Below are 26,984 nucleotides of genomic sequence, written 5' to 3'. Positions count from 1 at the left end.
TTATAAAAGTTTAAAAATGTTTAGACATTTAATTTGCATTTTATAAATGAAATCAAACATTATTCAAAAGCCCCTTAAAAAATGATTGCCAAAATGTGCAAAACTTGCACACTGAAAATAAGATTTGTGAGTTTAAATGTCTAAAGAAGAAACAGATGTTACTTTAATAGACTATCACTATAATGAGTAATAAGTTTTGAAATTAAAGTGAACCTTGGCATTGCCTTTCTTGCAAACAAAAAGCATGCTCACGGCACCTAAAACTTAATATTCAACAGTTGATATTGGTATACCCATGAAGTTGAAAACCTAATGTATAAATCTTTGAAAGTTGAAATAAACCATTCCAAAAACTGCAAGTTGTCATTTTTTTAGTGAGTTGTGAAATCAATTTAGTGGGTCAAGACAGCCATTTAAAAACAATAAAATAGTAAAGCAAATGGAGTGTATCACATCTAATGAGGATAAATATTATTTCATGGAACTTTGATTTCAATTTCATGTCTATACAGATAGATACAATACTTGCCCACATGCATATGTACACATGCTGTGTACTAGGTGGAGATACAAATTGTATTTTTTCTGAGTTGTAGTTAAAACTGAAAAAAAAAAAAAAAACAAAGATGCCCCTCAAGATCATGATCTATACAAAATGAGCTTTTTCTAAAAAACAGCATTCTATTTTTCCTCTATCATATATTGATGCATAGGAGGCACTTTATTCGGTTTTATGTTACTGGGGGCTAACAGCCTTACAATTATTTGGTAAATGAAAAGGGGCTTCACTTAGGGATATAACCATTCTTATATCTAAATGGCACCAAGGAATGGAAATCTCTAGCAGGTCCATTTCTGCTACACAATGTGGTTCATAATGTGGCTGTTATCCTGGTTACTTCAGTCTTCTTCAATAAGCCTACCTTAATTCTGCTTTAGCTCCCCAAAACTCAGGGCCACAGCTTGTTATGTCTCTGAAACTGTAAAATCACTCTTTCTTCTCTGGATGCCATTTCCTCTTCTTGCAGGTAGTTCAGTCAGCTTGTCACCCTGGTCTTCAGAGCCTGTGACAGGTGCAGTCCTGTAATCCTTTCTATGACATTTTGCTCTATTTGTCCCATCTTCGGTTCCTTTCTAACTGAATTCAGATGCCATTATCATATTTCAACCATTTCCTTGTCAACAGCCTTAAATTCCTGCCCTTTTGTGGCAACAAACAGTTCTGACAAGTCCTCATCCTGGAAGAAAGACAACTGTCTGCCTCCTCCAGGCTTCTGGAGAAGAATCTCATCTACACAATAACCTTTGATTTTTTTTTTTAAGTTTTATTTATGGGCAGCCCCGGTGGCTTAGCGGTTTAGCGCTGCCTTCAGTCCAGGGCGTGATCCTGGAGACCCGGGATTGAGTCCCATGTCGGGCTCCCTGCATGGAGCCTGCTTCTCCCTCTGCCTGTCTCTGCCTCTCTCTCTGTGTGTGTCTCTCATGAATAAATAAATAAAATAAAATAAAATAAAGTTTTATTTATTTAAGTAATCTCTACCCCCTCCCATGGGACTTGATCTCAGGACCCCAAGGTCAAGTGTCACATGCTCTTCCACCTGAGCCAGCCAGGCACCCCTCAAGCTCACTGATTTTTTTTAAAGATTTTATTTATTTATTCATAGAGACACAGAGAGAGAGGGGCAGAGACACAGGCAGAGGGAGAAGCAGGCACCATCCAGGGAGCCCGACGTGGGACTCGATCCCGGGTCTCCAGGATCACACCCCGGGCTGTAGGTGGCACTAATCTGCTGTGCCACCGGGGCTGCCCAAGCTCACCAATTTTAACAAGGACTGGCAGTCAGCTGTCTCCTGTTCTTATCCTGCCACCACCCCCATCACTAGTACCTACTTCAAATGGAAAACAAGAGGCATCAGATGAGAAAGCTTTCCACCTGCTGCCGCCACATCAATATATTTATCTTCACTTGCACTGAGCCCTTCCTCACCCTCTCCTCTAACAAAGGGTCCTTACTATCTAAGGCTCATCTTCCCATCTGTGTGTTTGATTTTTCTTGTGCTTCATGTCAGAAACCTTGATATATTGACTTCCACCCCTCTTCTATTATCGTTAATCCTTCTCTGCCCCAATTCCTGTCAGCTTTTAAAAATGCTCAAGTCTCTCATTTTTTGAAGGCTTTCTGCCATCAGATTTACTGGCTAGTGTCTTCAAAATTCAAATTTGACTATGTGTCACCTTCTACTCAGTTTTTTAAAAAAGATTTTATTTATTTATTCGAGAGACAGAGAGCAAGTGAGAGAGAGCACAAGCAGGGGGAGGGGCAGAGGGAGAGGAAGAAGCAGACACCCCACTGAGCAAGGAGCCCAATTTAGGGCGGGGGAGGGTCAATCCCCGGACTCCAGGATCATGACAAAGGCAGCCACTTAACTGAACCACACAGGTGGCCTTTCTACTCAGTTTTTAAGCCCTGACACGATTTCATTCTCATCCAAACTAAGACAGGTCTTGCCAAGATCCTCCCAAAGGTGCTTCTCAAGCCCTGTCAGCAGAATCAGATGCTGCTCCTGCTCCCTGTCTCTTGAACCTGTTTCTTGTGACTTCTGTGACCCCCACACTCTCTTGGCTTCTCCTTACACCTCTTTGGTCTCTAATTGGGCTCTTCTTCATCTGCTCAGTCATTCCATGGTAGGGTTCCTCAAGGTTCTCGCCTGGACCACTGTTTCCCACTGCAAACGACCACCCTCACTCATAAGGCTCCTGTGCACGTGCTAGTGCTCCGTGCCTCTTTCCCAGGTCTTTCATCAGTGTTGGGTCTGTACGTCCAACTGCCTCCCTGACACCTCTGTTCATGTCTTGAAACACCCTCAACTCACCATGTCCAAGCTGAACTCACCATTCCTCTCCTTCTCCCCCAAATCTACTCCTCCTTCCATGTTCATTTCAGAAATGAAGAGTCAGCATTAACTCCGTTTGTGTCAGAATCTAAACAACGCTTTCTCCCCACTCTCGCTATCAATCAACCGGCCAGTTCTGTGTACCCCACCTCCTGAGTACCCTTGGCACCTGTTAACTCCTGTCCAAATCCCATTTATTACCACCCTAGGCCAGGCCACCATCATCCTTTGCTTCAAGTACCATATGCAAAACCTTCTTGATTAGTCTTCCTACGTTCAGTCTTAACTGAGTCCTGGTCATTCTCCACATGTGGAGTAGCAATGACAGAACTGCTGATGTCACTCTGGTGCTTAAAATCCTTTCCTGGCCTTCTAGTGCTTTCAAGAGAAACAACTGAAGCCCTTATAATGATTAGCAAAGTCCTGGGATGCCTGGGTGGCTCAGCGGTTGAGCATCTGCCTTTGACTCAGGGTGTGATCCTGGGATCGAGTCCCATATGGGGCTCCTTGCAGAGAGTTTGCTTCTCCCTCTGCCTATGTCTCTGCCTCTCTCTCTGTGTCTCTCATGAATAAATAAAATCTTTAAAACAAAACAAAAAAATTATTAGCAAACCCCTTCACTAGCTAGCTGCATCTCTCCCACCTAGCTGGCCACCCCACCCCCAAACTCTAAGTGTGCTACCTCTCCCCGCAACCCCAGGCCTTCTAAATATGCTCTTCTCTCTCCCTGAAGTTCCTGCATTCTCTCTCCCTTTAAAAATTCTAACAGGTCATTTCATCTGAGAAGCATACCCTGTCCAAAGCCGGGCTGAGGACCCTCCCATATGGACTAATGTCATCTTCTATCTCCCACAATATGCCACTAACCACACTTCACAGCAACGCTGGATAACCGTCTGTGTCCTCCACTAAGCTATCCTGGAGGGCTGAGTAATTTACATCTCCATCATAAAGCGTAATACCTGGCTTAAGAAATACTTGCTGAATGATTTTATGAATTCTTCACATTTTTGATTCTGATTCCTGGCTGGCTCCTCCAACTATTTCAAAATAAATTAGCTTTTTTTTTTTTTTTTTTAAGTCCACTACTTTCCCATATTTGTGGTCCTTACTCTATCTGCCCCAATACAACTGACATGTTCAGCTGACACTAGGGACATGCCATCTCAATCTGTACTTCTACATTAGACTTTTTAGGCATTGCCTCTTATCTCCCAGGCTTCACCTCTGTCTCATACCATGACTAATGTGAATGGTTCTGTGATGGGCAGATGGACAAGGTCTATCTTCCTTCTCCCTTTCAGATGCAGCAGCCTGATCTCCATTTGTGCATGTGCAAATGCACAGTACAGAGGCATTAGCACCCTGTGAGACCATCATCAGCCAGTGGACAGTGAAAGCCAGGGAGACAGTGAAAGCCAGGGGACACATACATCTTCTTGTGGTCCTTCAGGCAGCCAATTCTGATATGCCCGAAGGTTTCTCAAGGGACTGAGCTCCAGTCACTGAAGTGCTTGCTGGTCTGCACTGTGCACACACACCACTCCATTATCTTTCCCTCTTTCCTTTTCTAGTTCACCCTCTCCAGCCCCCACTCCTGCTCCCAGGAATGCAAGCCTGTTTCAGGATCTGCTTCTGGAGGGAAAGCAGGCTAAGTGTCTCTTCATTATAAAAATTTTTACTCTTGTTTTCTTATTTTGATAGGGGTTAGTAAAAAAGGTAGCTTTACTTCCTTCCCGATTGTCAACACATCCTTCCTATTTTCGGACAAATTTCATTTTATTATCAGTGAACACTCCATGGAGCATGAAAAAGTCAAGTATTCCATAAATGTTGTCTATTTCAAATGAATGGCAGCTAGGAAAATACATTTCTTACAGGAACAGGAATTCTACCCCAGTTTCCATGTTTATATTAAAAAATTTTGCTAGCATCACATAAAAGAACACTTATAAAATAAACAGACCCTCTCAACACCTTCATTTTATAGCTTGCTTGTTTTTCTGCAGAGAGACTGAATATTAACAGACACAAAAGAGAATCTAAACAGTTTAAAAATACCTTGCAAAGGCAGAGACTTCATTCCTATATTGAAACCGGGTGTGAATAATATAAAAAAACCCTTTGGATTGTTATGTTTGTCTTTGGGTCAGTTCCTCCAACAGCTAGTAGACAACTGTATTACAACTGGCAAATGATGCAAGTTCCAAAATATAGCACCAAAATATAGCACCAAGTATCTTTCAAGAATTTTTTTTTCAATTAAGCTGATGATTCATATTCTGTTACTACAGAGGCACCAGTTAAACCTAGAAATATTAACTGATAATCCACAAGGTAGGAAACCGTTCAATTAATTGAACATTATTTAGGGCTGATGAAAAGGACTGACATCCTGGGATATGCCCTTTCTTTTGACCCTTCTTATTTAATCTTTAATCATTCCATCAATTGTCAGAGATCATTCAATTTATTGGCTAAGCAAAGTTTATAAATTCTTTTATCATATTCATGTTTTTAAATTTTAAAAATTTGTTTAAAAGCAGAATGCACAGAAATCATCAATGCTTAAAGAATTTCAACACTTTCTGGATAGCACTAAATTTTACTTCCATTATAATACAGTATCCTTGTGAAGGAATTACATGTTTTCTCAAAATTTTCTAAAGTACCTGGATCAGAGTATTAAAAGAATTCTATTGTTATCATGTATCAATGACAGTAATCTTATTTTTATAAAAAAGCATATGAAATCCATGGCTTCCAGCTCTGATACATAAGTGTACACTCCATTTATAATATATTAAATGCCTTGAATTAAGATGCCACAAAGCTCTCTAACAAATAAAAACAAGCCTCTAAAATATTCTAAAGCTTTGCCAGGCATTATGGTGCATAGACCGAACCACACCTCCTCTATGTTTTTATACATTCTGACATTTCTGAAACCCAGATGCATCTTACAGCTGATGGACTCATAGTCTAATTGGCAACATTTTTCCTTAGTAGTAAATCAAATAAAAGACTTAAAATTGATGATGGCTCACGTTCAAGGGGACATCATTGTTCATCCTATACTTAAACAACAGGTATGGGTTTTATTTTTAATCTTTAACTGGCATTTTGGACAACCTCTTCATTACATAAAAAATGTCATTTTTTTATTCAAACAAACAAACAAAGCAGCCCTGTACGACGTCACACAGTAGAACCAGGCAGAACTAGTTTTACAGACATGTTCTGAAGCAGCATGATAGCTTCCAGTTTGCTGGATGGAATGATTTAGAAATTAAAATTAATTTAAAAACTGGGTGATTATAAAAGGAATTATTTACTTAAAAATTTATCTATTCCATAAGAAAACAGAAAAGGATCAGAGAAATATTTCTTTAACAGCTAAATGGAAACCCTGAGTCTGCTTCAAGCTTTTTCAGAGCTATTGCAGCCTGCCTCCGGCCAGGGCTCCAACAGTTTTCAGTCGTTGGCTCACTACTCATGCATGCCTTTTTGAGCAAAGACTGGCTGGTAAAAATTTGTAAAGCAGTATTTTGAAAACCTCTCTCATGCAAGACTGGCTTTAGGACTCAAAAAAAAATGAGAACAGTCATTGCCAACCATTGAAGTTTAAAACCTCAGTATTAGTCTGTTGTACATTTTTTACTAGGAAATGCAGATACTAAAATGTTATAATACTTCAGTGGTATGCACAAATACCACAGGAGAGACTTGTTTTTTAGCTCCTTAAACGTCCTCATTAAAAAGCCATGTCAAGTAGGGAAACCTAGTTTCCAATTTTTAAACAGGAGTCATATTAGTGCTACACTAAAGTCTGGATAAGAAAGGATATCTTTGAAAAACAGTTAACTGGGAAAAGATAGAGATAACATAACGAAGTAATATTTTCATGTGGATAGGAACACCTGGGTGGCTCAGCAGTTGAGCACCTCCCTTCACACCCAGGGCGTGATCCTGGAGTCCCGCGATCAAGTCCCACATTAGGCTTCCTGTATGGAGCCTGCTTCTCTCTCTGCCTCTCTCTCTTTGAATAAATAAACAAAATCTTTAAAAAAATTTTTTTCAAGTGGATAGACAGTAAACTGAAAAGTTAGAAGACTGTAACTTTTTATATTTTCCAAACCAAAACATATTCTCCTGATTCACCAAATATAAAGGCCAAATTTCTAAGACAAAATTTTGTTTTGATGCTGGGCTACAACTGGTTCTCTCTCCAGCTGGCTACACATCCCAGGATCACCATCTTCACTGGCAACAAAGAATGTGTGTTTACTAAGTATCCAACATTCAATTCCAAGTAGACAGGTCAATCTCAAATCCAGCTTAATTCTACACCTATAATAATTAAGAAAGACACTGTCCACTTATGTTACCACTGTAGCACATTTTTGGGGGCTCTCAGAAGTTCTGGTAAGTCTGCTTTCTCATTATGTATTATTTCCCAGTGGTCAGGGTGACATCGTGGCTAAGGTATGCCCTTTTGCGGGACCATGAACACAGTATTCAGGAAGTAATACCAGGCTTGGAAAAACCAGGTAAGCAAATATAGGTCAGACCTTTTCTAAACCTGATTATTTTATATACAGTCAGAGTGGGACTTGCTTTTTCTATGGGCACATGTGACAGAGATTACACAAGTATAGAAAAAATGCCAGGGAACCACGCCAGCAAAAAAGAAGAATGGAGTAAAGAAACAAACAAAACAACATAAAATAACATCTTGGAGCCTTGGGACTTCAGAGGATCCAACTACAAGAAAGCTCCTTACACTGGATTTTCATTAAACTGTCTGGAAAGAGGTAAAATGTCCTAGAGATTCTCTAACCTGGGTAAATGCATAAAGTACTAAGACAAATTAGGTTCTATTATTTTTACAGCAAATTTAAATTCAATATCTTTACTAATATTACGACTTAGACAAATTCAGAAATTTCTTACAAATATTTCAAAGTTTGTATGGAAAAGAGGGAGTGAAGTCTAGACCAATCTGTGGTAAAATGTCTATGCTACTGTAATTATCAAGACAGAAATAAAGACTATTCTAATTAACTCCTTTGAAATCAATACTAAAAATAAGCACTCATAAAAATGAGAGAGCAATATCTGGACTAAAGTTATTTTAAATCTCTGATTAGAAACAAGTATTCACTCATATTTTTCACAATAAATGATATCTGAGGGGGTCAATAATGAAACATTCCACCATGTCCTGAGGATCAACTGAGGTCAACCAGGAGGAACCAGAGGATAGTAATGGCAAATAACATATGTTCAGTGAAGCTGTCAATTGTTATAAATCTGGAACCAAAAGGATTTTTACTATCAATAATAAATAGTACAACACCTGTATAACATTAAGAGTCAAATCAAATTATAATTTATCATGGTTCTAAAACCAACTCCAAAACATCTGGTTTACTCTGTCAATACCGCTTGTAAATATCTGTGTTTAGACACTGCCTATCACCCAAGTAGTGGCATTTGTCTGATGAATCCCCAAATCAGTGGTCAAGTAGTTTTTTACCTTACTAAAAAGGAAGAAGCAACAAAGAGCATTCAGTAAAAGAAAAAAACAAAAGTGTGAAGCATGATTCTTGCTGTTTTTAAAAAATGTACACAGATGTATGCAGAAAAAAAAGATCAGATGGAGAGCATGAAAACAATGATAGTGATTACTGCTGTACAGAGACACAATAGGGTCATTTCAATTTCTTACCAGTGGTTTTATGGATTTGAATATATCTTCTACTGTTCCCAGTAAATATTTTTAAAAGATAATTTAAACAAGAAAAGCAAAATGTAACTGCATCGAAGAATTTTGGAATTCTATACATATTCAACTATCAATTCAATAAGCAATCTAATAGACTGTTACTTAAAAATTATGTGAGAAACTTCTCAAATCCTTTCTTTATAGTCAGCAGAAGTCCTGAATTCAAAAACAAAGGACCTATTTATGAACAAAAGGACGTCTTAAGAGTTTTTCAAGTTGCTTCAGTTTGTCAGGCCCTCCCCCCACCATACATTAAAGCAGCGAATACAACAGGTTTTTACCGTTATGCAGATTTCCTCGTTAAGCAAATAACCATATAACCCAAACCTCCAAAATGTGGGATGTGGAGGAGTGGGAGGTCGAGGGCAGGGGGGAATAGGATTTCCAGAAGCTTACACCAATACAGAATAGAGGGAAATGTGATTTCCCTTACAAGTGGCCCTGATGCACCTTGTAGCCAAGTTCTGTTTTACAGAGACCTGGGGTGATCAGCTGTGCCTTCTCCAGAGAAATTTAACTACTGAACAGCTGGGAGGAGAAACACGATTTAGTGGAGGAAAAAAAAAAAGCACCATGCCGACTAACCATGGTGTCCATATTAAGCTCTGTATTTTGTGTGAGTCAGAGTTTGGGTCACGTAAAAGTAAAACTGGCCCAAGAGAAGAGAGTAGTTTCTCACGATTGCCATTTAAATCTCAAATGACAATGTTTCACAGCATGCTCAATACATTCCAGCATGTAACTGCATTTTAATTTCCTAAAACCACAGGATAGAAGTCTGATTTCAAATAGTGTCTGGACTGTGATATTCAATACTGATAAAACTGTATGGTGTGTTCCCTTGAAATTTCCAAAGATTCAGCATGTGGAAAAGTATCTTCCTTTTCTTTGAAGCACTACTCTTGGAATTTACTCCTCTGACTTTTGTCAATGAATTCTAAACAATGCATATTAAGAGCTAAAGCTTGTGCCATAAGAAATGTAATTTAATAGATTACAGAAGGAGAACTTGCTATGTACTCTTCACTCAACAGTGTCATACTGCTAACATGAGACTTCAAGTTTTGCCATGAAATGCTCATTTGTGCTTACTTTGGAAATGAATTTAGAACCTATTAACATGAATTAATCTTTACTCGAATGTCCCTTCAATACATGGAAATTATTCAGTTATCTTTTCAACTTTATAAAACAGGGAGAGAGAGCTTGTGACAGCCTAAATTTCCAGGTATTATACAAAAGAAGAAACCTTTAAAATAGATCAAAAAGGAAAGAAAAGGAAGAAGGTGAAACTGTGTCTTAAGTTTGGGAGTCAGAAACCAATTCACAATCATATTATTTAGTTGGAAGGAACTTAGACATTTTTGTATGTGAATATGAAATAATGCAGTGAAGATGGTTAAAAGTTTTCACCATAAGGGAATGGTTCTGAGCTGCCCTTGAGAAAATTTGCAAAAAGGGAAAAAAAAAAATTTATGAGGGGACAGTGGATTAAAGTATGTGTTTTTCTCCAAACTACTTAATATTGCTTTTTGCTTTGAGCCTGACTCAAATACTAATTGACAAATTCAATGTCTGTTTTATTTAAGCAACATATCTGTTTGATCTTGATCAGTCAGGTGTAATTTTACTTATAAATAATGAAATTCTAATTAACAATTGAAGGTGCAAGAACTATAAAGCCATAGTTGTTCAATGAACCTAAATATCTAGGAAACCTGGGGGTGATCTTGGGGAGCCTGGCATATGAGTCAAGTGGGTCCCTAGGGCCACATCTTCATCAGATTCTAAACTATCGTCATGTATGAGAAGTGTCCACTCTTGATTCATAACAGCTTTTCAAGGATGTATCAAAATACAATGTAACATGAAAGAAAAAAAAAACCTGATTTGTGGAGGAAAAAAATGTACATCCTAGAACAGAAGAAATTACTGCATTTCTTTTCTTGTCCCTTTTGTCCTATTTGATTTTTCCATTTATTCTCTTCCCCTCTCCTGGCCTTTCCACTTCTCTTTTCTGATTTCTTTCCAAGATGAGACCACAGATGACTAGATAAAAAATATTTTATTTCTAATTGTGCATCAGGAATCTCCTCTGGTGGGCTGGGAGGACTCAGAACCCAGTGAAGCACACAGGGGAACACCCGGGAACTTCAGTCTGAAGAAAACCACGCACAGGAACTTGATGCAATCCATCACAAGAGTATCACAACTCACACGTGATGAACAAAGCCACAGTGGAATGCAGGGAGGGCTGTGGAGGCGGACTGCTATAAACTGAGGGGGATCTAGACAAAAGGGAGGTGAATAGAATTGCACATTTTTTTGGAGACAGGAATCAGATCAAATAAAGGCAGATGCAGACAAAAGTCTGTGGCACAGTGTACGAGACACAGCATGCTAATCTGCCTAGTAACCACCAACTCAGCAATAATACGGGGCTATTCTCAGTATGTTTATCTTCTTTTGATCCTCATTACAGCTCAATAAGGTACATTCTATTATTATCTTAATTTTGAAGGTCAGGAATCTGAGTCCAGGAAGATGATGAAACTGCCTAAGGGCACAAAATTTACAGACTGATGATGGAGCCAGGATGCAAATACAGGAAGTCTGGGCCTGTGGCTATACTTTTAGTCTGTGCCTACTACTAGTGCACAGAGTATCCATATGGGGAATATGGAGATCAAATATGGCTGGGCCTGGACTGCACAGGAGGGGGAAGGAGGGACAGAGAAGGAGAAGCACCAGAAATGTAAGAAGAAAGTCAAGAAAGTATTCTCTCTCTCTCTCTCTCTCTCTCTCTCACACACACACACACACACACACATACACAAAAGAATAAGAAAGTATTGTCACAAAACCCTTTCCAACCTATTGGCCCTCAGGAAGCCATTCCACAACTTTATTCAGCCCAAGTGGTCAGTATTTCTATCTTCTTTACTTCAACTAAACCATCTAGTGAACAATTCTTATGCATTGGGAACAAGAGAAATGGAAAGTGGTTATCAGCCCTCAAAGCATTTAACAACTAATAACAGAAGAAGATGGGTAAGTAAGGAGCAGAAGCACATGAGGTTTCTGCATTTATTTCCAAAAGTGAGGGTGATACCAAGTGCATGCACACTTGGTATCTCCCTGTCTTATGCATACACGCACCACACATGCACACACTCATGCATATTCTACAATAAATAAAGAACCACCTGGACCTTATGAAGAGCCAAAGCCACACACATGGAACCCAAAAACATTGTCAATGATTCCCAGCAGAGCTCTGCTCTGAACATACCTGCTTCTGGGTCCTGGTTGAAACGGCAGTACTTTGAGTTCTCAAGTGAAGACAGGCACTGCTCAATGGGCACCCAAACATACGTCTCAGGACACAACAAATCAGAAGGTCTATACTGACCCTAAAGAGAAGTGAAGGAAAAAAAAGAGAGACATTAAAAACATAGTAACCTCCTGGTTACAAGGCTCCAGAGTTCTAGGAGAGATTTTAATGACCAATTTAAACAAAGTCAACCAGAAACAGCTTTCCTGTAAACACTAAGCAACTCTAGGAACTGCTTTCCCATCTCAAGATGCACATTTGATTCAAAAACTAACAGTAATGCATCACTATTTGCGATGCATCACTATCTGGAAGATTCGAGTTTCTACTTTTTTTGGAAAAAATACTTAATATACAATCCTTGCTGAGCTGATTGCAGAGAATACCCAGTTTTGAAATCAAAGTGAAATGTCTTTTCACATATGACAGCATTACAATTTACATCAGGCGCAAACTTCTTTTCCAAAATGGAATTTTAGGATGTTTTCATTTGTAGACTCAGTTGATAATAATCATTCCATGCTAATGTATTAAAAAGTACTGTTTGGTCAAGACACTTCCACAAACAATCTAAACTGGTAAATGTAAATAAAGTTTAAAAAAACATTACAGAAATTATAGGCAAACCTCTAAGATAATAACACTCTCAAGTTTCTTCAAAAATGCCATTTTAGCAAAAATTATTTATAATTTATAATCCAATTATATACCCCAAATATAAAACAAAGACTATACACTAGCTACTAAAGAAAAAAATCCTTTGCCTATATAATCAACAGGAGATGGCACAAATTAAGTGAAATCATTCAGTGAAAAATTTCAGAAGTATCAAAGTTAATTAAAATTTTAAGTATCTCTTCTCTAAAATTCTGACTTTCAAAATTTATGATGGAGGTTAAAATCCAGTATGGTGTTTTCCAATTCTGTCTAGCACAATGCACAGTAAGAAATACACTTTACATCATAACCTAGTAATAAACATTACTGCAAATATAGAAGTAGAAACAACTTTTTACTATAAAATGTTTACCCGTGTTAAGTAATCTTTTACTTCCTAACCTACTCCATTTCATTTTTTTTTATATGATGCAATTGAACCATAAATACTGCTTTTACAAACGGCAAGTGGGTCACAGCCTCAGAGTTTGAAAAACACAATCTAGTGCAAAAACCCTTTACAAAGAATATTGCTGCCACAGACCCAACACTGTTACATACCTTTACATCAGACAGGCACTCTGTAAACTGCCTGCTATATGCAGGTCACTATAGGAAGCCTCACTCAGATATACAAGGAACACCACACCCTCCCAGCACTCGAAGCATCCAGACGTCCGCAAGCAAATGGGGGAAGAGTGTACATGAGGAAAGTGTGTGCAAACCAGCTCCTGCGGGAGAGGCTGGGAGAGAGGTCAAGGGGGATGTGGAGTTTTATTGGGGATTTAACAGATGACTGGAGTTAAGTCTAGGGCAGGATGAAAAGGAATGAGAACACTCTAGAGGAAGGGAACAGGATAAATGAGGACGCAGAGTGGGGCCTGGTATAAGATCACCCTGAGGAACAGGAAGTAGCGGGGTACTGCAGAAATGGAAAGGCGGTTGCGACAGATTCTATGAGGCCTCAAAATTCATGTTTCAGGCTATATTCGAGATGAGATGGGAATGCTTACTGGCTAAGGGAGAAAGCATGACAGGAGGGAGACTAGAACTCAGGTGCCTGACCTTGACCTTCCCAGACTGTTCACGGCATTGCTGCCGCCTCATGGCCCTGGAGCTGGAAAGGCCACCAGTAAGGGGCAGCTCCAGGCAGTCCATGTACTCACCAAACATGAAAATTGGACCTAACACAGGACTTGTTAAAGATGGCTTCACAATTAGTAGGTGCAGTGAAGCCTGGTATTCAGTGAGGTCTATCTTATCAAATGCAACATCATTCTCTCCATTAATTCAGAAACTGTTTTCTTGGTGGAAAGAAAGCAGCAGCTTGATGCGATGCTGACCATATTGACAAATCTGAAAAACAATCTAAAGCAATGTGTTTAGGGACGCCTGGGTGGCTCAATGGTTGAGCATCTGCCTTTGGTTCAGGGTGTGATCCCGGGTCCCTGAGATGGAGTCCTGAATTGGGCTCTCCGCAGGGAGCCTGGTTCTCCTTCTGCCTATATCTCTGCCTCTTTCTGTCTCTTATGAATAAATAAATAAAATCTTAAAAGACAAATAGGTAAAGCAACGCATTTAAATCTTCTTTATTTTCATTTTGGATTATAGACCATTTTAAAAATCTGATGAGGGGAAGAAAGCTTAGTAGTATAAAAGGTAAAGATATAAAACTTTTACAGAGGAAAAAAAGGAGTACGTTTTCTTCACCTTGGAGTATACAAAGATTTCTCAGTGTTAGCCATTACAAAAAAGCATTAACCATAACAACAACAACAACAACAACAAAACACAACAAACTACGATGAACTGGGCTTCATGAAAATTATATACTGTTTTTCAAAAAAATTTTAAGAAAATAAATGGGCAAGCCAAGACTAATAGGAAATATTAACAAAACATATACTGGAAAAAAGATCTGTGTCCAAAACACATAAAAAAACTTAGCTCAATAAAAAATTCATTTTTTTAAAAAAGGCACCAAATATAGATGAATATACATAAGTGCCTAATAAGCACCTGAAAATATATTCAACATCAGTTACCAGAAATGCAAATTGAAGCAGTAACATATCACTGCACACCTACTAGAATGGCTAACATTAAAAAGACTGAATAACAAGTTTTGGCAAGGATTTGGATTATGCAGAACATGGATACTGCAGGTTTAAAATGGTATAACCATTTGGGAAAATATAAATATTCTTGGACATGTATCATTTGTGGGTATGTCTAGGATAAATTCCTTGAATTGGAATTGATGCATGTCAGGGTTTTTACATTTTATAGCATAAAACTATTTTCCATAGAAGTTGTGCCATTTTACATTTCCATTAGCAACATATGGACAGAAGTGTTCGTTTCCCCACATCCTTACTAACACAGTATACAATTGAAACTTTCAATCTCTGCCAATCTGAGAAATGGCATTTCATTGTCGTTTTTATTTGCATCACAAAGCTTTCCATACGTTTAAAGCAATTTGTATTTCCTTTTCCATAATGTTGGCCCACTCTGTTGTTAGATTTCTGGTTTTATTATTTGAAAAACTCTTTATATAGTAAGTAAATTCACTCTTAGTTTGCAAAATATGTTGTACTTCCTAGTTTATGGGTCTTTTGACTCTGTATGCCATTTTCTTTCACCATGTAGAAATCTGATAAGTGGTCAAATTCATCACTGTTTAAAATGGTGTCTGAGTTTTGCAATATAATTTTTAAAAGTCACTATCACCCAAATATTATAAAAACATTTACATGTTTTTTCTAGTACTTTTATGGTTTCATAATTTTACATTTACATTTATGCTCCATCTGGAATTTATTTTGGTGTAAGGTATAAGAAAAGGATCTAACCTAATTTCTTTCAGATGTTACCAAGTGGCCTCATATCATTTTAGAACCATCGTTTTTCCCCCACTGATTTAAATGTCTTTTTGATAACTTACTAAATTTCCATACACATTTAGATCTCTTTCAGCACTTTCTATTTATTTTGATATACTGATCTATTCACGTGTCAGTGCCACACAGTTTTAACTATTAAAGCTTGATATTATATTTAATTTCTAGTAGATCTAACCATCCCTCTATCACTGCTCTTCATTTGCAGAATCTTCTGGCTCTTTCTGCTTAATTTTTCTATAATTCTGTACTTAGGGGGCATCTGGCTGACTTAGGATGCAACTCAATCTCAGGATCATGAGTTTGAGCCTCATGATGGGTGTAGACATTACTTAAATAAGATCTTAAAAATAAAATAAAATTCTGTACTCAGTACAAAAATATTATCATTATGAACAAGGAAACTAATAAAAATGTTACGGTGTATTCCGTCTATTGTGATGGCAGGACATAAAAGCAGAGAATCCCAAGAATGTTAGTAAAAAGAATATATATGTATCATCTTAGGTTAGAAGCAACCCAAAACATACAGATGATACCATTTTCTAATTTAAGGGAGAACTGAATGATGACTGGCTAAAATGCACAGATCAAATACTTGGGGGCAAGGTGGGGGAAGGCAGTCAAGCATCACCTTAGAAGTCTTTTTTTTTTTTTTAAGATTTTATTTATGTATTTATGAGAAACGGAGGGGGTGGGGAGCAGAGACAGGCAGAAGGAGCAGGCGCAGATGTCCCACCTTAGAAGTCTTTAAAGGATTAAACAGATTCCATGCAGATAGGCAGATTCATCCACAGACACCTGAACCCAGTGCCTGAATTTAGCAATGACGCTGACATTCAAAAATATTCAGTCACTGAACAGGAAACGAATCCTCACTATGCAACAGACACTAGATGCTAGGAATAAAATGACGAACAAATAAACGCATGCCTCTAGGGGCACCTGGGTGGCTCAGCGGTTGAACGTCTGCCTTCAGCTCACGTCATGATCCCGGGGTCCTGGGATTGGGTTCCGCTTCAGGCTCCCCAGAGGGAGCCTGCTTCTCCCTCTGCCTATGTCTCTACCTTTCTTTCTGTGTCTCTCAGGAATGAATAACTAAAGTCTAAAAAAAAAAAAATGCATGCCTCTAGATAACTCACGATCTACTGGCAGTGACGGACCTGGACAAAGATGAAGTGAACATAGCATAGCTCAGTTGGTTAAGTGTCTGACTCCTGATTTCAGCTCAGATCATGATCTCAGGGTCATAACATCAAGCCCCGAGTTGGGCTCACTCACTAAGCATGGAGTCTGTTTGAGACTCTTTTTCCCTCTCCCCTCCCACCTCAACCCCTCTCTCTTAAAAAAAAAAAAAAAAAAAAAAAAAAAGAAGAAGAAGAAGAAGAAAGTATAACTGTGTACAGTAGTTCAAAGTTCCTAAATTTTCACAATATTCTTTTCAGGCAATACTTGTTCATAACAGTGGGTCAGAGATTTTCTTTTAAACTATTTTTTAAAGATTATTTATTTATTTGAAAGAGAGAGAGAAAGCATTAGAAACAGAGCAAGCATGAGTAGGGGGGCAGAGGGAGAGGGAGAAGCAGGCCCCCCACCAAGCAGGAAGCCTGATACAGGGCTTAATCCTCATGACCTGAGCTGAAGGCAGATGCTTGACTGACTGAGCCACCCAGGCACCCCTCTTTTTAACTCTATATTTTTTCAGATTTTATTTATTTATTCATGAGAGACACAGAGAGAGAGGCAGAGACGTAGGCAGAGCGAGAAGTAGGCTCCCTGTGGGGAGCCTGATGTGGGACTAGATCCTAGGATAATGACCAGAGCAAAAGGCAGCCGCTCAACCACTAAGCCACCCAGGTGTCCCTTTGTAACTATTTAAATACTTCATTTATCTCACTGAAAAGTCACAAATGTATACACTTTTAACTTATGCTCATCATCTGAAATCAAGTTCTTAAGATTAGATTAAAACATTATTTTTCTCCCAAGTATAGGCTTATTTATCTCAGTGTTTCATATCAAATATTCTCTCAGGCCACCAAAGAATACAAAAAGTTTCATGAAATAAACCACTCTGAAATGTTATGCTTTCTTACATTTCTAACATTAGCTGGTTGAGCGTTAGGAGACCAAAGTGCTTAAGGCTCAATTTAAAGTCGCCACCAGACAAATGAAAAACGCAGGGGCTTGAAATCTACCCTGCCTTTGCAGCCAATGTAAGAAAATGAGAAATGGCTGTGCTAAGAATGTAATTACTTAAGGATTTGGACATACTTTCCCCGTAGTCAGAAGAAAAAATATTTAATCAACCTCTAAGTACATTCATTCATACTGGAACAATGAGGTAAAAGCAGATTAATTCTTTCCTAGGGTGCTGACTCTTTGTAAATAAGAAGAAATCAGAGTTACCATAGATTTCTCAAGTACTCAAAATTTTGAAAATGTAATTGGTCTGACAGGGCTTATCTTACAAATTTTTTGAGCGTTCTTGCAACTGGATCTATAATTTTAGAAGATAAGCTTCAGACTCCATGCACCATCTCAAACCCCACCCCCCTCCGGCCAAGGACAGCACCTCATGAAATGTTACCAAGCAAAGGCACCTATTTCAAGAGGGGAAGCCCCGGGGGAGGATGATACAGTTCAAAATTAAGAAGCCTGGGAAAGGTAAAATCGATCTTCTAAAAAGCCTAAAATTAGAAGATGGAATGCCTATTCCTTACTATTAATTATGTGTTTCTGGGAAGGGATAACCACTCCATTCAAAGTCCTTAAAGGGAAATAAGTTCAGCAACCTCTGGGAGCTACGGCTTCACCAGCTGTTGTAACTTCTGTAGCTGTTTACGAACTGTTCTGGACTGGAAAACAAGAGGAAAAACAACCAACAACTAAGTGCCTCTACATTTTGAGTTGTCAAAGAAGGGTGAATATGTTGCTCAGAATGCTCAGCAGTATTCAGTATTCAATTTAATGATTTTATTCCCTGATTTCACTTTGTTTAAAGAAAACTACTTAGACTACTTGTAAAACCTAAATTATACTTATACCCCCACCAAAAAAAAAAAAGAGAATAAATTAAAATATGGTCATAATATTTCCATCAATTTTACTGGGTTGTCATAGATTGAAATTCAAGGAAATTCCAAAGTTAAATCGAAAACAGTAGGGGAAAAAAACTAGCTAAATACATTTCCTGCTCGATTTCCTTTAAAAATAACTACTTCTTCTGGAAAAGGAGATCATACAATTTTGGTTTTTGGTCAATGGAATGAACAGGCATTCCTTTCACTTGCATGCTTTAGACCATAATTTGAAGAACATTATCATATTGATCTAATTTTCTACCCTATAAAAGAATCACAAAATAAACTATAAGGAGACTAGCTTAGTTAAGCAAAACATACTAATCAAAATTCAAATTAAAAATTACATCCATTTTGATAACTAGAGGTTAAAAACATCTTGCTTTCATTTCTTACCAAATAAAAGTGACACAGGCATATAAAGAGCATATAAAAAGGGTTAAGTATCTGGAAAAATCTGATTTCACAATCATTAACAATTTTGGCAAGGATACTTTAAAATAGATTAACATTCTTTATTTCTAATGAAAACACACCCAACAACACTAAGAGACTCTCCCTTAAGTTAAGGTATAACTAGTTAGAAACCTGGATCTTTGAAGGCAAAAGCAAAATTAAGTAGATGGAGGCAAAAAAAAAAAAAAAAAAAGGTTCTAGCAAGCCATGGCAATCAATCCTTTTTTTTGGTCACTTTTTGAGACGCAATTCACATATCTTAAGATTCACCTTTTTAAAGTGTACAATTCCATTGTGTTTATGTATATTTTGCAAGGTTACCCAATCAATATGACTACCTAATTCCATAATATTTTTATCATTCTAAAAAAAAAAAAAAAAGCCCCGTACCCATTAGTAGTCACTTCCCAAGCCCTCTCCCTGCAAGTCCCTGGCAACCATTAAATCTACCGGCAATTCATTTTAAAAAGGAGTATTTGTTTACATTGCCACACTTCCTATTAGAGGCAGAGTAAAACCCAAAGCCACAACACAGCCTACAAGGCCCTAGAACGTGGCCCCTGTTACCTTCCTAGCTTGTCTTCCAGGACTTTTTCCCTCTTCGTCATTCCACTCTGGCCACACTGTTGCTCCCAGAACACATCAAGCCTGCTCCCGCCTCAGGGCTTCTGACTGTTTTCTCTTCTGGTCCTACAGATATTCCTGGGACTGTCAACCACTTTTAAGTTTTTGCTGAAATGTCAACTCAGCGAACCCCACCTATCCCCCCTATTTTTCTTCCATAAGACTTGCCACTTTCTAACACTCTTGTTAATTTACTTATTTATTACATCTACAGGAAACTCACTGCTAGAACAAAGAGTTAGGAGTTTTAGTCTGATTTGTTTACTGACATATCCCAAAATCCGCTCAGTAAATAACTGTTGGATGAACAAACAATGAATGTAGGACACCGGGCCCATGCCTCTTCTACTTCCCTCCCTAAACACAGTGGAGGTCAGTTAAATACGTCTTCTTGCACATTAACATGGCATGCACGGATCCACCAGTGTTTGCTGAACTTGTATTTATGATGCAGCTCCACTTCATTTCTACTGTATAGAAACAGTTCCCAACCTTGGGAACGCTGTGATTTATCACTGAAGACTCAAACTCAAAGTACATTATCATGGCAGGATCTGGAAGAGTTACTGAAATTAAAAAGTTCTCATACTCAAGAAGGTTAGAAACTACTAATTGATGCCAATTTAGTTTTTTTCCCCCTCTCAAAGCTGAAAATATTCCTTTCTTTATTTCATCGGCACACACTTTCTTTTAAAGAAATGCATAGCTTTTCATACTAAGTTTCATTTTTAGAAAAGGAGGAGGAAACATGACTTGAGAGAAAGCCTCTTCATCTACCCAGAGTTCAGCAGTGTCATTTTGGTGATGAGAAGGAACAAGGACAATCAGCCCTCTCAGCATGTAAGAACATAGTCTTCATGGGGTGCCCCGAGCAGCTGACTTTGGCTCAGGTCATGATCCCAGGGTCCTGGGATTGAGCCCCAATGTCAGGCTTCCCACTCAGCAGGCAGTCCTGCTTCTCCCTCTCTCTCTGTCTTTCCCCCATCTGCTGTGCTCTCCCTCTCTCAATAAAATCTTAAAAAAAAAAAAAAAAAGAACATAGTCTTCATGATTCTGCACGTCACAGGAGCTCAATCTCAGAATAAATGACAAACGTAATGAAAACAGACACCATTTTTATTGTGCAAATGAAACAGTAAGATCACGTAATGCTAGTGATCTAATTCAACGGTTCTGGTAATGAACTTAGAACTAAACTTATGATTCCCATCCTCCTTCTATACCTAAATTTTAAAATATTTTTAAAGGATTTTCAAAGTAAGTTCCAAAAACCTTAAAAATCACAACTCGGTTCAAAAGGCACAGACTTCACTCATCATCAAAGATGAAAGGATGGAATGAGCCTTGTGACGCACTCACAATCTGTTGGGGAAAAGGGAAGCCGTGTTTCAGTAACTATGGTAGCCAGGGGTAAATGCAGGGGAGTGGGCGCAAAGTGCCGGGGAAGCACGAAAGAGCTGCAACATGGCTGTGATACTTGGAAGAATGAAGACTATACACAAGCTGCTGGTCAAACACAAGGATGAGACAACCAGCTTTCTCAACCAGAGAGAGGTCTCTTCTGTAGCGTGTCAGTCTGAGTACCACCATGTTTGGAAAAAAAAGTTAGACACTTACCAAAAGCACAAACAGATCCAAGACTTATATGGCCGTCTCCCTCCTAAGCTCCCAAATACGTGTCCGTCATAATTTCACCAAATAGGAAATGAAATGGGAAACAACCGTTTCAGCTCCACAGATTAGTAAGTGATCCTGTGTGTGATTTGTGGACACTTCAAAAATAAATGTCTCTTCAGCTTTCCATTCAAAATGTTAGGTTAGTTATAAAGGCTAACTCCATCTTTTCTCTGAACAAATGCCCATTTCCATAAATTCAAATTTATTACCAGCATATATCTTTCTTCTTAATACAGAACGATATATTCGAAGTAACTTTGAAGTTCATGAATGGACCCTACTGTAACTTGGTATTATCTGGAGAAATGTCATGAAATTGACAATTTCAAAATTACATTCTGCTTTATGTTTTTACATCTTCTTAGATCCCTACAGAAGCACTTACTATTGAATGTATAGTAAAAAATAATAGCTTATCACTAACTACCCCTTTTTAAATAAATGTACAGTATTAAAAGGTCTATTCTTTGATTGTAGTGAACCCAGAAATAAATGATTCTAATTTCTAAAGGGCTCCAACATCACTTAAAAGCCTTTTTTTTTTTTTGCCTTTATAAGAAGATATATATGAACTCATGTGCATTCAGGACTGCAAATGTTTGCAAATCTGACATATAAGAAAGAATTCTCTCTGAATAATATTACATTTGTCTTTATATTGAGTTTAAACATGCAAATGAGAAGTTATTTCTTTAGAGTTAAAGGATTTGAGACTTATTTTTCTCAGAAAAAAAATCAGAAAAAAGTAAAGAAATGCTTTCATATGATATTCACCCAAGTTAGCATTCTTGGTTTTTAATTGGAAACATCTGGGGATGGGCTTGGCAGATTGCAATAAAATTGAAGTTACCAATTCACACCCTGCCATTTTGAGGGTATTTTGTTTTTACAGTTTTCAAATTAAAACCAAACGGACTTTCCTTTGAACTCTGGTCCCGAAGCAAAGATCTTTATGAGATTTCACTCTCAAGAATACTTTATAAATATTTTGAAAAATACGAAGGATTTTGCGAGTATTTGAGGAGAGGATAAACCAGCACAGTTTATTTTAAAAGTTCAAGTTAAATTAAAATGTAAGAACACGAAAAAGACAGTATTATTTAAATACACACACACGTGTGTGTGCGCGCACACGTACGCATACACACAGAGTAAACCCCAGTAGCACTGAACAAAGAAGAAAGATTTACCAGACATTTAAAAGTCTTTATCAGGTAAAGTTGATACCAGTATCTCAACTTTTCCACGATAAACCTATTGATTTTACTAAAACCAATTGCTTAAAGAGAAGCTCTAAAACTACATCAACAAAAATAGTTCAAAATAATCCATTAGAGTGGGCTGTACCTCCAGAGAAAGTAAGAACAAGGGCTTATTAAATCCAGTCTTTTCCCTGAAAGACAACACCAGTGCAATCCCATCCACAAAGTACTACAGCAGACCCCTTGCTCCCTGATTTCATTACATAAACAGAGATTGACTTTATCAGTCCCCAAGAGAGTGCTTGAGAAGTAACTCTAGCTGCTCTGTTTTCAGAAACTGTGTTTGGATTGTGCCACGCTCAGTTGGCGAGGTGAGCAGAGACCAGTGAAGACAAAGGGCCTAAACATCTGAATCCATTTGTGTTCCCCAAATTCTGAGAGCCAACAGATGTACTCCATGTGCTGCTAGGCTAAGCTTTGAAAATTTAAAAATACATATTTTTTCCACTGACAAACAGAAAGTGATGGTATTTTGTGTTTCTTTAATTAAAATCCAAGGGTTTGCAAAGGCTCCGGGACTTATGTTAAAGCTTCCTTAAGACTGGGCTATTTATTTTACTATTAGCAAATAATAGAGAATAAAGATTCCAATTCAGTTTTAATCACAATCTTTGCTTTTATTTTGGAAACCCTGGGTTAATCTTTTTTCTTCTAGAAAATACAAAGAAGGCTTGTGAAGAAAAGATTCAGGGAGTCAACTTACAGTCCAAATTTAATTTCAAACTGAAGGGTCATAAGTTGAAAAGGATGAAGAAAAAAAAAGAGAATGAAAGACAAAGACAAAGACAATAAGAGAAAATGAAAATGTAAAACCCAAAGCTGTTTAATTTCTGATAAAGATTAGATATTCACAAATATTCATGAATATTTGTGCATGTGTGCGTGTCTGTGTATTAAATCTGGCCTTCCCTGTACTAGGAAGAAGAATCAGATTAGGTGTTTGCTTTGTCAGGTTTGAGGCTTTTGCTTGCAAAGTGGCAGGGAGTCATGGGCTCTGCCCCTGCCTGAGGCAGAGCCGTCCTCAGCTGGACCACAGCAACTGGCAGACTCCAAGTTCTCCTGCACTGAATCCATCCATCCTCCTACTGCCAACAGAGAATGGACTGTGTCATCGTTCTGCTTAAAACCCCTTACAGGCTCTCCAATATCTATAGTGAAGTACAGATCATCCTTTTTTATTTTTTTTAAAGATTTCTTAAAGATTTATTTATTCATGAGAGACAGAGAGAGGCAGAGACACAGGCAGAGGGAGAAGCAGGCTCCATGCAGGCAGCCCGACGTGGGACTTGATCCCGGGTCTCTAGGATCACGCCCTGGACTGAAGGTGGCGCTAAACCACTGAGCCACCTGGGCTGCCCAGATAATCCCTTTTTAAAGTTTAAAAAAAAAAAAAAAAAGTCAGAGGCCAAAAAAAAAAAAAAAAAAAATCACAGGCCTTTTAAAGATACTGTTGTGATTTTAGTTAACGGCTGATGAGAAACTGTGTAAGACAAAAAGCAGTACAAATTCATGAATGCTTTTAAATGAGTTTGGATATTTTTAATGACAGGAGAACCTACATATGTTTGCATAATCATACTATGCTCACATGTTTATTAGCCTGCACAGAATCCTAGACTTCTTGCTCCCTGGCTTAGACAGACCAGGCACCTTGAGTGTATGGCACAAGATGTGTTGTCAGCCTATACTCTCTTTCCTGGGCACACTCACACCAGGGCACTCACATCCAGGCATAGGCTTACTACTCACTTGGGTCTAAATGCTTCCTGTGAACCTAAATGCTGCCTCTTTCTCTCCCAAGCTCTCCTTGGACTCCCCCTCTCAGGCAGAATCATCCCCTGCACTCTCTTTCCTGCAAGTCAATGGGTACTTAATAAATGTCTATCGTCTCCCAGACTCTCTGCTAAGGTCCTGTGCACACCACGGTGAACAGTAACTCGCCAGTTTCAGTTCTCAGGGACCTTCTAGTCTAGAAAGGAAGGGGACTTTAAGAAAATAATCACACAGAAACATACCATTACGAAGTGTGACAAGTGCTATGATGAAAAAGCACTTCAAGCAGTATAATAGGGACCCTTATTTTAGATTGGGAGGTGCAGGGTTGATGTCTTTAGTGGTTATCTGCATTTCTGCAGAAGTCTTTTCTAGAACAATATCATCTCTTAGAGTTGTCTGTTTACAAGCTGCTTCTCTTACTTCTGCAAACCCCGCCCCACACCCAGTCCCCTCTTCAGTTTCAGTTTGGGAGTTTCCAGGGGGCTGGGAGGACATCACTTCTCTGCATTCCTTGTGCCTATGTAGAATTCCTTATGTGGACTCAATTCCCAATAAATACTTATTCGAATATTTATTCAATTAAACTGAATGTGTCAAGCTGTATTTCTTAAAATAGACAATCAGATAATTTTTTCCCCAGATTTTATTTATTTGAGAAAGAGAGAGAGAGAGAGACCGAGCGCACAAACAGGGAGCAGCAGACGGAGAGGGAGGAACAGACTCCCTGCTGAGCAGGGAGCCCAACGCAAGGCTCGATCTCAGGACCCTGGGATCATGATCTGAGCCAAAGGCAGACACTTAACTGACTCAGTGACCCAGGTACCCTCAATCAGATAATTTTAAAACTAGAAGGGCTGTAGACCTCCCTAGTTAGTATCTAGTTTCATTTTAATATTTAAAAAAGGAAGGGGGACAGAAAAGTTAAGTGACTTAAGGCCAAATACTGGTAAAGCCAAGATTAGAAGCTCAATCTTAATATTCGTTAAAATTCCCAAGCTAAAACCAGACCTAAGCATGAACACCTACAGTGTCAGCAACATCCTATGTTCTCGTTTATGAAAGTATGCCTAATCAGAATCATTTAGGATCTGGACCCTTTAGAAATATGTAACTGTCTTTATTTTTCAACCTTCCTTTTAAAGTTGATATGCCCTGAGTCAAACAGATGCTGAAAGCAGTTCATGACAAACACACAGCTTTAATAAAGTCAGTAAGCGGTATCTGATTGATCATGTCTCTAGCTGAAGCAATTTTTTTTCCAGTAAACATTTTTCAATGCCTGAAAACCTTAATCGTAAAAGTCTGTTTAATTACACCCCTGAGGAAAATAAGAAGTTAGCTATAACCTCATATTTATCCCAAGGGTGTGATCTTTGGTAATCATTCCTTTTTTTCTGCCTGATGGAAAATTCATCACAAATGACTTAAATGCTTCAAGTTTAAGGATAACCTTTCCCCTCTCAACTGTAGCAGTAGGAGTCAGGGTAGAATTTACATCCTATCCCCTTGGATGTCATCAGTATTCTGTGTCGCTGCAAGGAAGGACTTGGAGGAAGGTTCATGTAACAGCCCACACTTCAGCAAACTCAAAACATATCTGGTAGATATTTCTTCCTTTTCTAAATGACCAGTTCTAGAAGTATGATGAACACAATGATTTTCAACTTAAATAGTTTTTCACAGGGTGAGCAAATCAAGTCCAGTCACAGAATTTCAGACAAATTATTGTGAATAACTTCTTCTGTTACAAACACCAAATAATTTCAAGCAACAACTTGAGAATTCTGACTTCTTCTAAGACATTCAGTCTAAAATATCATATTGGTCCAAACTCAACCATGTCATTAGAATAAAATTCAGAGTTATACAGCTCCTCTGGATCATAGTAACCATTAATGCCTCTGTTCCATTTTTTTTTTTAGCCCATTACAAAGCCATATATGCACCAAACACAAAAAATATTTAAGAATTTTTCATATTTTTGTACATGTCTGAAAGTGTTATTTAGAACTCAATTTAAAAATACATGCACATAAAGGGAAAGTGTTCAATGGCTAAACCATTAAAATTCTTCTTTAATGGCATCTTTACACAAAAAATACATTATTCTAAAATCTTAAGGAGCCAATCATCATCTTTCTATCAATAACAGTTTGGTAAAATCAAATAGCATAGTTATCTTGTCAGTTTACCATGTCAGAACTCTCTGGAAATAGTATCAATAAAATTAAAGCTGAAATCTACAATTTCCAGATGTGGGAAAGTATAGTTTTGACAAGTTACTGTTAGGCAGAGCCTGAATTATGGTATCTGTATAGTTTTGAGCCTAAAAGTGTGGAGCACTGAGGATGTTTGGAAGCTATCTATCTACAGGTGCACTGTCAGCTCCTGGTGATGCAGTATCTGAGTAATACAATGTGGGACACAGCACAAACTCTAGCAATGATTCTGCTGTATCATTATGAACTCCCCGGTTTAAAGATATTTAATGTGTTTCAATACACTCCAGTTATCCTTTCTGATGCTCAA

At 38.1% G+C, this 26,984-nt stretch overlaps 1 protein-coding gene across 13 annotated transcripts in view; it reads right to left on the bottom strand.

Annotated features, from left to right (window-relative positions):
- Positions 1 to 26,984, bottom strand: part of ATE1 (arginyltransferase 1) — a 165,388-nt gene that overhangs the window by 35,535 nt on the left and 102,869 nt on the right. For all 13 annotated transcript variants that reach the window (XR_013367741.1, XM_077877384.1, XM_077877386.1 and 10 more), the window contains one exon: positions 11,976 to 12,096. Coding sequence is in view for 12 of the 13 variants with exons in the window: in XM_077877384.1 (XP_077733510.1) it covers positions 11,976 to 12,096 (121 nt within the window). In the remaining variant the exon portion in view is untranslated. The remainder of the gene's footprint in view (positions 1 to 11,975; positions 12,097 to 26,984) is intronic.

This window comes from Canis aureus, chromosome 29, assembly GCF_053574225.1.
Source record: "Canis aureus isolate CA01 chromosome 29, VMU_Caureus_v.1.0, whole genome shotgun sequence".
Classification (NCBI taxonomy): Eukaryota; Metazoa; Chordata; class Mammalia; order Carnivora; family Canidae; genus Canis; species Canis aureus.
This window is presented reverse-complemented; position numbering and strand designations above follow the sequence as displayed.